The following is a 16184-nucleotide window of genomic DNA, read 5'->3' as shown; positions in this document are numbered from 1 at the left end:
TGACTGTTGGGCACTTCACAAGTCCTAATGCAATCTCGAGCTCAGTGGGCTCGTGGACTTAAATGCTGTCCCCTGCAGAACACAACGCATGGACTTGAGGAACCACATTGAAACTCTATCTTACTTAAAACATACACTTTATCTTAAAACGTAACAATTTTTCAATTAAAAATATACATTGGTTAATGTATGTCACAACTTGATGTACTTCCACCAGTCTTTTTTAACACATTGCACATTTAATATATCCAAGTCACTGATTGTGGAGTGGTCCATTCACCTGTCTTCAGTAGAGGCAGCATAGCTTCAGTTTCCACTCAGTGACAGAGTGAATGTGAGGTGAATGGTTATCTGTCTCTATATGTGCCCTGTGACCAGTCCAGGGTGTAGAGTGCCTTTCAACGAGTTAGCCGGGACAGACTCCAGCTCCCTGTTACCCTGAACAGGATAAGCGCAACAGAAAATGAATGGTTGGATAGTAATGTATGTGAAGTAGTAATTTTGATGAGGTCCAGTCGGGTCAGAATCCCTGGTCCTCACATAGCGTCCTCCATAAACGCACCCAGCCACACTCCAGCGCTCTAATTTATGACAATAACGCACCATAAACCTTCTACATTTTCTTTGTGTTCGATCTGAGTACACCTTATAAGCATGCTGATGGGATGTTTCATCTGCAGGCTGCTATCACAGCTGTGTGCCTCATTGTCTCATTGATTATTACTATTGCATAATATTATTTACTTTTTTTAACAAATGTCTACTAAATTGTCGGGATATTATGTTAAACCACTCTAGCTGTAGCACTTGATTAAACTATTGAAACGTTGCTCCTATATTGGCCTCTTTACCCTTATAGTGCTTATGCCTGGATCAGACTACAAAACAAATTTGGTCTTATACGATTTATCTTCAAAAACTCAAACTCAAATTAAACTGTCGAGGAGACGTGACCAGAAAACGTGCCCCCTTTTGCTGCAACCGGACAGAACCATTTCCATGGCAACAAGTTGTTGTTAAACAATGGATCGCCCCAGTAATGTTGGGAAAAAAGAGGAAAAAATCATGCTGGGGAGAGGATGTCTTCCAATTCAAGAAGGGTATGAGGTTGAGCTTGAGGTATCTTCACGTACTTATAATGCGGTACAGCTCGCAAGCAGGTAACAAAATGTTATGTAGCCTAGCAATCTAGTGCTAGCACTAACGCTTGTAAGCAAACATGCCGACGTTCTGTCAAATCATGCTCTTAAGCTTCGGTAAACATTGGTTTGTGCGCGTGAATAGTTGACAACACCAACCAAGTATGTTGACAACTGCAAGCACGGGAGCTGATGCGCCGGTCACGATACCCAATCCTAATGGTCAACGTCAAGGTGCGCTGTCGGAGAGTTGTCATTGATATGTCACACTACATGGAAGATTTCCCCCAAAAAATCAAACACGCTAGACTTTTCATTTTGGCGTCGTAGGGCTATTATAGGGCCAAATCCTTGGTCATGGAATATGTCACAATACAAAAAGTTTTGTTGTTCCCAAGAAAATATGTCGGCCTGATCTGGAAAATAGCCCACAATAGCTAATCGGGCCAATATCAGGGCTAAAATCCTGTAGTCTGATATAGGCATTAGTGTGAATTCCCTTTGGTTCGCTTGTGTTCAATTTGTGTCACAATGTGTGAACCTCATTTCTACTCTGCTGATAAGTTTGTGAATCTCCGCTGCCAAATTGTTCAGACAGTGTGATGGACTTTTGTGTTATTATATCCTGAGGCTGCACTCTAATAGGACAGAGCTCAGTGTCATTGTTAACACAGGGAAGCTGCTCCAAGGCAGGATCTCTTCATATTCATATTAATATTTGTTACCTATTTTTGTTCACATGGAAACCAGGACCTGCACTTTTTTTTAATAGCAAAACATTAATTTTACACCACGCTGGAAGAGATAAAAGATTTAAAATAAAAATGGCTGCATCTATTCTAATGCATTAATCAACTAAAGCTATATTATTAAAGCAAATAATATAATTTATAAAGAAAATGTCCAGTTCCAGTTTGGTCTGATGGAGGTCTGTGGCATTCACGTTTTGAATATATAAATTGTGATTGACACAAAATATTTTTTAGTCTCTTCTGGGTTCTACAAATACATTCAAATGTCCTCCAAGTGTCAAATTCTGTAACAGTAAGGCGTGTTAATAACTGGGACCAGATCACCATTGCAGGCTGTTTTCACACCTGTCACATTACTGCACGCTCACACCATCGCCTTCTTGGATGCCCATGCACAAATGCGCACACACAACATCACAAAAACGCACACATTAACACATAGCACACAAGTGAACACACACACAGGTACTTAGAAGCATCACACGAAGTCCTCACTGGTTCTCATTTGCCCTGAAACCACAAGAAAACAAATGTTCGTGAATTTGTGTGGCAACTGGGGCATGAGAGAGGGCTATCCTGTCTGTGTATACGTGTGTGTATACACATGTTTGTGTGCCAGGCTGTTGTGCGGTCTCGAGTGTAAACGTGCAGTCAGGACTCATTTGGCAGACAAACAGGCCGCAGGCTGGCTGGGGAATCTACTTGTGTTTGTATGTTTGTCTTTGTGTGTGTGTGGGGGGGGGGGGGGGCGGTTTGTGTTTGTATTTGATAGAGGAAAGAGAGGAGAAAGAAAGAAAGAGAGAGAGAGAGCTTGTCAGAGCGATTGGTGGAGGTTAAGTCCGCGTGGTTGCACTTCAGCCTCTTTCTGTCACCCCATCAAACACACACATACACACACATGCATACAGTATACACACATGCACACTCCCACTTTTTACCCACACAGCTGACACACCTTAAAAAAGAGAGGGGTTTCTAATATGTTGGGGACTATATTTAGCTCTGAGAACAAAATATTACATATATAGATAGATCAATAGATATACAGTATATAGATATATAGATATCTCAGGATAAGATGCAGTCAGTTGTACAAGCTACATTTGCAATAATAACCATATTGTTAAGCTAATAGCTCTCTGAGGGTGTCAATCAAAACTGAGCATGATAACTTTTGTAAAGGCAACAAAAATAGTGTGTTGGATTCTCCTATTACACTCTGATTAGATTGTGCAGATGTACACCAAGTGGTTCTTGCTTTCTAAGTACCACCTTAATGACCGACATTAAAATACAGTTGTCTAGTAGGCCTAACTGTTAATCACAAACAAAGCAGAGGTTTTATTCCTAAAAAAAAACAACATTGTAAACTATTGTAACATCGACAGATTCAACATTAAAGGGGAGTTTACAGTGTTAGGAATGCAAGTAAGATTTGAACGGAGCCTCACTTCACTAATCCTAGTAGTCCGTCACTTACATGCACAAGCGTGATTCTCAAACATTTGCCATTCATAATGGCATGATTATGAAAATGCGAAGTTGTGATAGTCACGCATATCCAACTTCAACAAAATTGTGCAGCACTAGCAAAACTAAGCTAGCATTAGCGCTGTAAACAAGCCAACGTTAGCCACAGCTGCTACGTTGCTACGAGTGTTACTATAACAAGCAAGTGGTATAGTTTGAAGTTTTATTTTTGGGAATGTATAATCTATTTTTTTAAAAAAAGGTAATAAACAAACCTGTCAAGCAGGATGGTTTGCTCATTCCGTGTTGCTTCCGAAGCCTCTCACTTGCCTGGCGTCCCTTCGCTCTGCTTTTCTTTGCAAGTCTTATGCGCAGTTGCTGGCAAACAAGGAATGGACTTTTTTTTCCAGAGGTGGATAGTCCGCCATAGTTTCTACAAAGCTCCTGAAGCCCAAAGTAGCAGGTCAGCATGAAAATTGTTGAAAATGGGTTGAAACAAGCCCAAAATATGGCATGTACATTCGACACACCACAGAGAAGAGTAATGTTAACAAGCCTACCAAATTTGAATGAATTAAAAAAATTGCTAAGTATATAAAATCTGGTTTCAAAACTTGAATAATAAGGGCCACCTCTCAGTTCTCAGACGCTGTGGGCGTGTCGAATGGATGTGCCAAAACGAATCAAACATACTGAGGAGGTGATAGCTTATATGATGTGAAATCACGTTTGGAGGCGCAACTTCAAAATTGAATGGTTATTGGGGGCTATAATCACAAAAATAAGTCCTCGTTGTTGGCGACATAATGTCACAACCGAACAAGACAGCGGGACGGTAGGAGGAAGCCCAGGTAGTTAGACAGTCGGCATTGCCCCATCCATCCATCCATCCATCCATTTTCAACACTGCTTATCCTGGATAGGGTCGCGGGGCACTGGAGCCTATCCCAGCTGACTTCAGGCGAAAGGCGGACTACACCCTGAACTGGTTGCCAGTCAGTCGCAGGTCACATGTAGACACAGACAATCATTCGCACTCACATTCACACCGTCATGAGTGGGAACTGAACGCACGCTGGCTGCACCAAAGTCAGGCGGGTTTACCACTACACCATCAGTGACCTGGCATTGCCCCAATCACTAGTATGAAGTTACCCACAAAGCCATGTTGTCTCTGGTGAAAGTTTGCAAAACTATAATTCGTAAAATGTGCACTGCAGAGTTGGCTGGTGGTAGTGTTGATGTTCAGCTCGCCATCTGTGTGTCTTCAAAATATCAATCCATCGCTTTTTTATTTCCTAATTTTTTGGGAGCTTAAAAAAATGTCACCGAGGTGTTCTGTAAATTCAGGCATTCAACGAAAACACATTTTTGGGGTGTAGCCATTGTTAGCTTGCTAACTGCACACCGGAATGGTAAATGGGGCTTGTTATGGAAGCTAAGCACAGCTAACTCACAACTGAGCAGCATAGCCAAGCGAAATGATGTCACGTTGTACTTACTGTGCGGGAGGGAACTCGCGCTAAAAAGTATTCGCCCCAACCCTGTGATGTCACTGGGCTGTGTTTTAGCCCCGCCCACAAAATCAGGAAAATTCCAACAGTGAAAAAATGCTTAGGATACTGTATATCTCAACAATTCAACACTATATTGTCTTTGCATATCTTTTCAGAACTTCAAACATTATTATAAACATTATTTCGAAACAAAACATAGATAGCTGGTTAGCGCCTCTTTAATGGCTCAATAAATGTCTTTTTTTTGTTTTGTTTTGTTTTGTTTGTTTGTTTGTTGAAAAGTGATGGTTTTGGAGATACCCGACGGCAGCGAAATAAGTGATTATGGAATGGAACCAGATATGAATTCTGTCTAATGTTGTTGCCAAGTCAACATATAATATAAACGGGCTATGACATCATTGCAAATGGTTAATTAAAAGACAGATTGTGTGTCTTTACGTTACAAGCACGTATACAAACACAGCACGAGATGTCTTATCAACAATGAGCAGAAACCAAATGGAATTAGAGCCAAAGAAGGAAGCCCCTTTTGTCCAGTGAAGTCACAGGTATGAAAGAAAAGGGTCTCCACTCTTCATCCCGCCTCCCTCCCCCCTAGTTTTACTTTCGCTTCCTTCACTCATCCGGCGCTCTCTCTCCATCAATACGGTTCTCTCTCTCTCTATATATATATATCTCTCTCTCTTTCTCTCCATCATCAGCACTAAATTTCCATTGATGTTTCTTTTCTTCTGCCGTATCGATCGCTTCATGAGAAGGAGGCGGGGGGGTAGGAAGGAAGGGGCAGGGGTGCGAGATGGCGTTATCTGTTAATTAATTTGTCCTGAAGCTGGCCACCTATTAATCAGACAGATAAGAGGCATTGGATGGCTGAATGGCGCAGACAGGCTAGTGAGGAGAGGATGGGGGAGCAGGGGGGAGGCTCTTGTGTTGGGCTCACATTTGCACACCACAACACACACTCACACATTCACTGTGTACGGCGTGCGTTGCGCACAGATTGAAAACATGCTGATGAGACAACCCGTTACGCACATTCTCAGCGGCACGTGTATTGTTGCATAGGAACAAGTGCAGGAAGTGCCTCTCCCAGATAAAAATCATTGATGCACTTTGAGAAGAAACGCTGCACTTGGCCTCGATAAATTAATCATGAGGCTTTTAATTATTGCTGTTTCCCCTCTATAGTGGCGTAAGTGTGTGTTTGGGATCAATTTAACATATACACCAGACAAAGTAAACCATTAACCCTTTGTCGTGCAAGAAATCATATTTTGTGACTTCAGTCCAATTTTACTATGAGGCATTAAAGCATAAGTTATCCCAGACAAATGGCAAAAGAGAAGCTAAACGTTTATTTGAAGGAGGGGTCGATTTGAGAGGAGGCCTAGTATGAATGTTTTTGTAAGGCCTGAAAGTGGCAAAGTATACAAGGTCTGTGGCAAAGTAAAAATAGTAAAAATGAGACAAGATTGAGCTCTCCAAAGTCGATCGTACGTACTTTGTACTGTCAGATATAGCCTGTTTCCACTTGCTGCACGGCAATGTGTGGTTTGTTTGCCGTATGCTTTATTAAGGATCGTTTTCAAACCATCTCTCAAGGATTATTTGGTCCAAAGAAATTAAGCCCTCTCCCAAAAAGTTTATTTACCTTTAAAGGCTGTGGATGATTACAAACAGAAGATTTAAAGACATTTGTGTTTATTTTCTTCTTCGTTGAATTCAGTTCCACACTGTCCTGTTTATGGATTATATGGGGAGATACAGCTACAAAGTCCTGTCATGTATTTTAGTAACTCTGGAATCTATAGTTTTGGCCCCATTTATTAATTCATGAATTAAACTAGCCTTTGTGGTGCAAGGCCATCTAAGCGCCAGTTTCAGGACTGGATAAATAGACAGGGAGTGTCGTACACATATGGAAAGAGAAAGAAGTAGACGAAAGGATTTGCAGAAGGCTTATCTAAAATGGTGACCCCTGAAGAACTGGGAAAAAGTGATTTATGATAAATAAAACTTCCTCTTCCTTTTGCACCAGATCCTGGGCTTTCAACACAGATATTCCATATTACTTAAAACTGTTAAAAAATGCTGGAATTGGGTTTTAAGGGTTGGACTAGTGCTTAAATTTGGGATAACGTGCTTGAAAAGAAAACTAATTTAGCATCAAAAAGATGATAGTTAGTTGTTAGCTTGCTGAACAAAATTAACGACTGCATAAACCTGTACATAAAATGTGTGTTTCCCTTAATTTTTTTCTCCCTCTGCTATTAGAAAACAGTGTCAAATAGTTATTATAATCTGTATATAGATTTACATGTAAGTGTATATTTACAAAAAAGGGACAATTGAAAGTTGCTGGGAAAGCTTGTATTTGTATCTCCGCGTTGACCTTGGAAAAAGTATCGTAGCTCTGAGAACATTGTTTGAGTGTGTTAATATTAACAATGCCACAACTCATTTCCTCCATCCACCATGAGTGATGAAGTCCAAAAGGACTCCCTCAAGACACAAATTGTGCATTTGTGTAAGGACGCACTAATGAACCTGTATATAGTACTACAACCCCAATTCCAATGAAGTTGGAACGTTGTGTTAAACATAAATAAAAACAGAATACTAGGATTTTCAAATCATGTTCGACCTATATTTACACTACAAAGACGAGATATTTAATGTTCAAACTGATAAACTTTATTGTTTTTAGCAAATAATCATTAACTTAGAATTTTCAGGCCGCAACACGTTCCAAAACAGGGTCATTTTTACCACTGTGTTACATCACCTTTTCTTTTAACAACATTCAGTAAACGTTTGGGAACTGAGGACACTAATTGTTGGAGCTTTGTAGGTGGAATTCTTTCCCATTCTTGCTTAATGTACAGCTTCAGCTGTTCAACAGTCCGGGGTCTCCGTTGTCGTATTTTACGCTTCATAATGCGCCAAACATTTTCAATGGGAGACAGGTTTGGACTGCAGGCAGGCCAGTCTAGTACCCGCACTCTTTTACTATGAAGCCACTCTGTTGTAACATGTGCAGAATGTGGTGTGGCATTTTCTTGCTGAAATAAGCAGAGGCGTCCATGAAAAAGACGTTCTTTGGATGACAGCATATGTTTCTCCAAAACCTGTATGTACCTTTCAGCATTAATGGTGCCTTCACAGATGTGTAAGTTACCCGTGAGTTACACAGATGCTGACTTTTGAACTTTGCGTCCATAACAGTCCGGATGGTTCTTTTCCTCTTTGGCCTGGAGGACACGATGTCCATAATTTCCAAAAACAATTTGAAATGTGGACTCGTCGAACCACAGGACACTTTTCCACTTTCCATCAGTCCGTCTTAGATGAGCTCGGGTCCAGAGAAGCCGGTGCCGTTTCTGGGTGTTGGTGATAAATGGCTTTTTCTTTGCGTAGTAGAGTTTTAAGTTGCACTTACGGATGTAGCGCCGAACTGTATTTACTGACATTGGTTTTCCGAAGTGTTCCTGAGCCCATGTGGTGATATCCTTTACACATTGATGTCGGTTTGTGATGCAGTGCGACCTGAGGGATGGAAGGTCACAGTCATACAATGTTGGTTTTCGGCCTTGCCGGTGATAAGCAGTGATTTCTCCAGATTCTCTGAACCTTTTGATGATATTATGGACCGTAGATGATGAAATCCCCAAATTCCTTACAATTGTACGTTGAGGAACATTGTCCTTAAACTGTTGGACTATTTTCTCAAAAAGAGCTTTGCTTGTGAATGACTGAGCAATTCAGGGAAACTCCTTTTATTCCCAATCATGGCACCCACCTGTTCCCAATTAGCCTGTTCACCTGTGGGATGTTCTAAACACGTGTTTGATGAGCATTCCTCAACTTTCTTAGTCTTTTTTGCCACCTGTCCCAGCTTTTTTGGAACGTCTTGCAGCCATAAAATTCTAAGTTAATGATTCTTTTCTAAAAACAATAAAGTTTATCAGTTTGAACATTAAATATCTTGTCTTTGTAGTGTATTCAATTAAATATAGGTTGAACGTGATTTGAAAATGATTGTATTCTGTTTTTATTTATGTTTAACACAACGTCCCAAATTCATTGGAATTGGGGTTGTATTTGATTATGTCATAAGTATAAGACACTACTCTTTGCAATGAGACTACCCCCCTTTTACTGTATCACTGTATCACATTGTGTATGCATTCCGGTACATTTATGTGGATGTATATGTGTGTGCAACAGTGTGTGTATGTGAGCTGTCGGTGTCAGTAGCTGTTGATGGAATGAACTGGAACACGTTTCAAACAACAATAGCCTGCAAACTGGACATAATGAGACGCCTGCCATTACCCATCAACACACTGATAGATAAGAACCCCTGAACAGACATAGACACATGCACAAACACACACACATACACTGGCACGCACTCCCTCGTCACAAGAGGAGGCGCACGGCAGCAGATGTTGAGGAAATATCTTCCTTCTCATCTGTGCGCTCCTCCTGGCAGGATGTGCATCCAAAACACACACACATAGCGGAGTGCTGTGGTGCAGTCTGACAGGTGCGCTCACATGGGCCACCTCTCTTATGAAGACTTGCGCACACACACGTGCAGTGTACACACATGGGCGCAGGTGTGAACGGACAGGTGTGTGAGGAGAGGACAGCTGTGAGGAAAATGCGAGTGGGCATGTGTTCCATTAAAGGGGAAGAGAGAGGGAAGTAAAATGTTCCATTGGACCAACTAAACTGTCCACAGGTGTGAATGTGAGTGTGAATGGTTGTTTGTCTATATGTGCCCTGTGATTGACTGGCAACCAGTGCAGGGTGTACCCCACCTCTTGCCCAAAGATAGCCGGGATAAGCTCACCCACTCTGGAAAATAGTTGGATTTTTACTCCCTGTAAGTGTAATGGCCAGGTGTCCCAATACGTATATGTCAACATAGTGAATAGGCAATTACAAATTGAATGGGTTGTCATTGAAGAAAAGAAAAAATTTGAAGTGATGGCTGAAATTAGAGACCATGATTTTGGAGTGGTGTAGCAGCGATGGGCAACATTGATCCATGCGGGTTGTGTCAGGGGGAGATAAGGCTTACCTGTCCCCAGAGTACAGCCCTGGGCACAGGGGAGGGAGGGACGGAGGAGGGAGGACAGCAGGAGGAAGAAGAGGCGGAAAAGGAATCCTATGGACAGCCGGATGGATGCAGGGAGGAAAGTGGATAGTGAGGAGAGGCCATTTTTTTTCATCCTGTCCACCAAAACATTTGTACCTTCAACTTTCACTTTTAAATTGCATATCATATGTCAGAAAGTGTTGCTTTTATACAAAACTACATTCTACAATATTGTAGTTCAATTTCATTTATATAGCCCTGATACTAATAATTTTATCTGAAGACATTTTCATCTGGACTAGGTATACAGTGAATATTGAAAGTGAACACCCCCTTGTTAAAAAGACAGAAGCAGCACCGCTAGTAGTGGTGGGAACTCACGCCACAATATTTTCATATCACAGTAGAGATGCCATAATTGATATACTGTACTGGGGAGTAATAAAAACATCTACGATACAATAACGATTGCTATGTAGTGAAAGGGAAACCTTAAACAAATGGTCTTATTGCACATTAAGCATACAAAAAACTGAATGAAATAACGGAATACAAAACTAAATGTTTCTCTCTAATAGTAAAAGAGGAACACAACATTAACTAAATCACTGGAAATTACACATTGAATGTTTGATTGCTTTAAATTTGTACTTTTGGACTGTAAATACTAGTTGTACATGTTACAAAGCATCACGGTACTGTACATCCGTCCATTCTCGAGAATTTCAATTGACAATCTCGAGTCTTCAATAAACCTAACATGTTTTTGAAATGTGGGAGGAAGACAAAGTACCTGGGGAAAATTTATGCAAGCACGGGAGAACATGCAAAGTCTATAATTAAACCCAGAACCTGTCAACTGTGAGGCAAACATAATTGCCACAAATGCACGATGCTGCCTCACACTTATATTTTACATAAAAATCCTGCGTGCATTTTAGTAACAACATTAATGTATATACTATAGATATTGTCCCACCGATGATCATTCATTGTATGTTTCTGCTCATTATCTTTTAATGAGCCAATGTTGAATTGATTCTATTCCTTGGCAGGTTTCTCCACACTGTCTCTAGCAGACCAGATGAGTCTACTGCAGAGCGCATGGATGGAGATCTTGATCCTACGTGTTGTGTACCGCTCGCTTTCCTTCGAAGACAAGGTTTGTATTGTTCTATTAATTTTGGCTCTGTTTAAAATATTGAGGAAAAGGTTTCTGATTGTTGTCAACCTGGCGATTTGTGTTTTTGTCACTAGCTGGTGTACGCTGAGGATTATATCATGGACGAGGACCAGTCAAAACTGGCCGGACTCCTCGACCTGAACAATGCCATCCTGCAGCTGGTCAAGAAGTATAAAACAATGAAGCTGGACAAGGAGGAATTTGTCACTCTGAAGGCCATCGCTTTGGCTAACTCAGGTAGGTTAAAAGCTTGTGTGCGTGTGTGCGTTTGTGTTTGTGTGCATGTGTGTTTGATGCCTTTGTGTTTGTGGAGTCAAGAAAGTGTTAATCCCAGGATTCTCCACTCCTGAGGGACTCATTTAAACACAGCCATCAAAGAGCTCATTTCAATACTTTCTATCCAAACAGACATGACTCGTACTTTCACACACACCTAGGAGTCAAATCATTTCACACACACGCTGTGTACAGTACACACTCACTTATAGCCCACCTTGTACAAAGTGTCCATGCTTTTTATAATTAGCATAGTCGTCTCTTCAGATGCCTGTTAAATAAGGTGAAATCATTAGAGCCCAAAGCCTGTCGATAAAGGCCCCTCTCTGATGTGTCCGGCTGCATCGACACCTGACTGACACACACGCACACACTCACACACACACAAGCGCATGCATGCGCACTTCGTCCCTCCCCTCCCATGACCCGTCTTTTGAACTTTGTCTTGGATGGCAGCCAGCTCTTCAGTACTCTTTAATTACAAGCGGGAACTGTCAATACAATGTGTTTAAATGGGAGATGCAATGGAGGGAGCACTGAATGTCGGGCTGGGGAGGGGCCTTTTGTTCTAATCCTGACACCATCAATGCACTGACACTCCAACTCTGCCACTCACATGCACACTTTTTGAACATCCCAATTTAATCACTGTGACGCACAAAAAGATACGAGTAGAATGTAACTGAAATTTGAGATTAGAATCATTGCAAATGTTCAGGCACGTGTCAAGAGTTCATACTATCATGCAGAAATATTGACATTATTTCCAGGTTGGTTTATGTGACAATCAATGTGTTGGCTGTGTGTGTGGTTGCATTTATGTGTGTGTAGAAACATCTCATTGGTTTGTGATGATGAAGAGTGAGGTAGAATAAAACTGTACCAAGACTTAAAAAGTGACCCAACTTACAAGTTTTCAAGAAAAGAGCTGAAGCTCGGATGATTTATTTGTGTTTTAAGTTACAAGCAAAAGTTTGTTAAAAAATATTTTCAAAAGCTACCAAGTGAAGCCAAGCTGTTTATTGGCATTGCCAACTGAAATGTGAACATAATAACAAAGAGAATTACACATTGTGTATTTCACCAAGCCACATTCCTCATAGAAATCCACTAGCTTTATGCTAACACAAAATGCAAAACACTGTAGATGGGCTAGCAAAACTAGCATCAATTTTGCGGTAGTTATTACCCTTTAAGCGACGGATATGTGAACACAAACGGTGCAGCAACATCTAGAAAATCAATATAAAAATACTCAGAGGCAAATATTATTTTTTATTAGCTTACTGAGCTATTTTGACTGTCTTCTTCGTGTATTTATTTTATATGTATTATACTGCCCCCAGGTGGCTAAGGCATGTACACCAGAAGGAGCGGCCGAAGTCCATTGAATTGAAGCAAAATAAATGCAGCAAAACTGTTTAATAGCTTTATATTCTATTTAATATTGTCACTACTGTATGTTTTATAAAGTACAATATTATAGAGTGCATTTTTCCTTAATGAAAAAGACATTACATTTTTGTTGTTTTTTGGGAGAGTCTGGAACGGATTAATGGCATTTCCATTCATTTCAATGGGAAAAAGATAATTTGAGAAATGAGTGTTTGGAGTTACAAGCATGGTCAAAAAACCCGTATCTCAAGGTACCATTGGAACTGTATACATAAATGTGACAAAACCAGATACAAGCTCACTTTAAAATGTTGTCATTATATTATTTACTGTTGTCCTACAAAAGAAGCAAGTGTAATGGAAATTTACCAGAACAAATGTGTTTGTCGTTGGCTCATGTAAACTGTAAACAATTGTATGTTAAGATGACAAGTCCCATTTAAAGTGCCTTCACTGCTGCTCGGAAGACCGTGTGTACTGCAGCTTCAACCTGTTGTATCCAGGCTCTTCTCTTCACATATGATTACAAAACACAACTCTTGGTGTTTCCCAGGGTGTATTATTTTAATATACGTAGAAAATATTAGCCACTACACACAAATATGACTGCAATGTCAGAATAGTTTCAACAAAGACCATAATTTGTTGTATATAATGTGCACCCATGTATAATACGTACCCCCAAATTTGACCTCGAAATTCTGGAAAAATGTATAATGCATTCTTACAATGCATGATTTTGCTTCTACCCATATGATCAAAACATGAAGTATGATCTGTATTTTGTTAGTTTTTTTTAAAGAATGATTCTGAAGTTAAGCACTTTATTTTAACATGTAATACTTTTTTAATTTATTTGCTCTTATTTTGAAATTCACAGCCCTACTTTTATTTAGTAAATTAGAAAACACACAGTTTTGCTCATATATTTGATTACACAGGCAAAATTTGTAAGATGGGTACAATTCTTTAAAGAAAACATGAAGGACCAGGCAAAACAATTTTAATGTGATTCAAATTAAACGGTCAAGCATTTCAGAAAAGCATTATCATTAAACAAAACATAACCATAAAGAAACTAATGATGGTTATTGTTCAGTCATCAGTCATATTTTAAATTTTTTTAAAAAAAATTCACAAATTGTGCCAGGGTATGTAAACTTATGAGCACAACTGTACATATATGCAGTCATACGTACCCCTGTCATATTGGAATGAAAGCGTAGGCTACACCTGTTTTATAACCACTAGGTGGCGGTGGCATATTAGAATGAAAGTGTACACCTTTCTCATAACCTCGAGGTGGCTGTGGCATTTTGGAATGAAAGTCTACAGCTTTTTGATAACCACTTGATGACAGCATACATTTATAAAATGTAAAAGTTTTTTCCATTTGCCACTATACTCATGTATAATGCACACTATTGACTTTTGACAATTTTTGGGGGGGGGGGGAAATGTGCATTATACATGAGAAATTACGGTAAATGTCATTTTCTGGAATCATGTGCTGTATTTTATTACAGTAAAGATGTCCATCATTGTTAAAAATAAAAATTGAGAATGACGACAACTTTCCATCGTGCGCCCATCTTTCTAAGTGCACACCAAGACAACAGAACGCTAGCATTAGCATTTTGAAGGGCACTGACACTAATTAATTCAGGGGATGCTAATCATCCGCATTAATGAAGCCAAGCCTTAAGAAATGTTAGCAAACGTGCTCCACATGTAATGGCACATCAACTAGCCCTGGGAAACAGGAGACGTGTGTATGTGTTGCATTGTGTTCCATGTTGTGGTTTAACAGCTCGTGGTCATTACGTTGTGCTGTTGAGCTTGTGAGTACTGCAGGTCACAGCATTGGCAGCCGCCATGTCTAGAAGGCAAAACTCTAAACACACAGCATTCATTAAACCTGTATCGAGTTAATGTAGCTGCATTTGTTTGTGTTTTAGATTTCGTAATTTCGTAATTTTATTTCATGCTCAACTAAAAAGTAGGGAAACAATATGTTTGGTAAATCTTGTTTATCGTATCACGCTAATAAAGCAGCATATGATCTAGTAAATCAAATATGAGATTGGACAACTCAGTCTTTTCTAAACTGAAGCAGTTTGACGTGATACAAACTGAGTTTTGTATTGATCCTTATAGGACAAAACCCAAGTGCTCTGCTCCTGCATACTGATACATGCATTACACTCTATAGATCCAGCCTTGTGTACATATGACGTCTGTGGCTGTCTCTCTCTTTACTGTTATCCATCCATGACTGTATTGTACACTAAAGGCTGAGACAAACAACACGCACTTTTACACTACGACCTTAATAATATTGTTCCTCTCGGACAGTATCAACTTTGTATTCATCTTTGTAACATTTGTTTTACTATAGGGATCCCATATATTGACCTGGTGAATTTAATCTGTTGGGGTGTTTTCCCAGCCACACTAACTACCAACATTCCTACTAAGCGTGTGCATTCAGGTGTGTGTTGTAGTGTGGGTGTATGGATCACTAGTTGTCTTGTGATTATTATTTAACATGCATGTACCCATTGATCAGAGCCATTGATCAGAGGTTGGGAGCTAAAGGCCAGCTCACATTAAGACTTGGCCTCCCCAGGGGCCAATATGGAGCATTATTATTGAGGGACATTCTCAGCCTGCATACTGCCACATGTGCTTAAACACTACATGCTACCAACAAGAGGGATTGTGTGCATGTGCATGTGCGTGCGTGCACATGCGAGCAAACACACACACTTGCGCACTTTAGGTGTTCCCGAATCTCTCCATCATCCTACAACTCCATCTTTTTTAACTCCGCCCACTGGTCTGTGTGTCTGTTCATTCATCACACCCACTGCTCCACACTTTAAAGACACAGACTGGAACAAGCTCTGAATCTAAAGTGCCAACACTGTTTTTTTTTAGGTTAAGATGCTGGATAATGTGTCAAGAAAATGAAGTAATTTTAAAAAATGGCACTGTATATATCCAATGGATGCTTTAAATCCAAATGAAACCACAGCCTGGCATGTAAGAGTGAGTTACTGGTAGGATTTTGAGCCAAGTCTTTCACACCTCTTCCCTCTGAGGCACTGAATTACAACACTAATATAAAAACATGTTAAAAACATTGACCAGGAGGTTTTTTTTATTGCATGTTTTTATTCCTGCATAAGAGTTTCATTTTTTTTTGGTCATATAAATACTGTACATATTTTTTGATGTAATATTGTCTGCGACTGCCTGGTGACCAGCTAAGAGTGTAATCGGCCTCTCGCCTGAAGTCAGCTGGGCCAGCTCACCCACAATCCTAGTGAGGATAAGATG

At 40.1% G+C, this 16184-nt stretch overlaps 1 protein-coding gene across 6 annotated transcripts in view; it reads left to right on the top strand.

Annotated features, from left to right (window-relative positions):
* The window catches only part of esrrga (estrogen-related receptor gamma a), a 110166-nt gene that overhangs the window by 88084 nt on the left and 5898 nt on the right, over positions 1-16184 (top strand). For all 6 annotated transcript variants that reach the window (XM_061765870.1, XM_061765868.1, XM_061765869.1 and 3 more), the window contains exons 7-8: positions 11044-11150; positions 11246-11408. In XM_061765870.1, coding sequence (XP_061621854.1) covers positions 11044-11150; positions 11246-11408 — 270 coding nt within the window. The remainder of the gene's footprint in view (positions 1-11043; positions 11151-11245; positions 11409-16184) is intronic.

Source organism: Phyllopteryx taeniolatus, chromosome 2, assembly GCF_024500385.1.
Source record: "Phyllopteryx taeniolatus isolate TA_2022b chromosome 2, UOR_Ptae_1.2, whole genome shotgun sequence".
In the NCBI taxonomy this organism is placed as follows: domain Eukaryota; kingdom Metazoa; phylum Chordata; class Actinopteri; order Syngnathiformes; family Syngnathidae; genus Phyllopteryx; species Phyllopteryx taeniolatus.
Note: the sequence above shows the minus strand (reverse complement) of the source record. Positions and strands in the feature narration are given on the sequence as shown.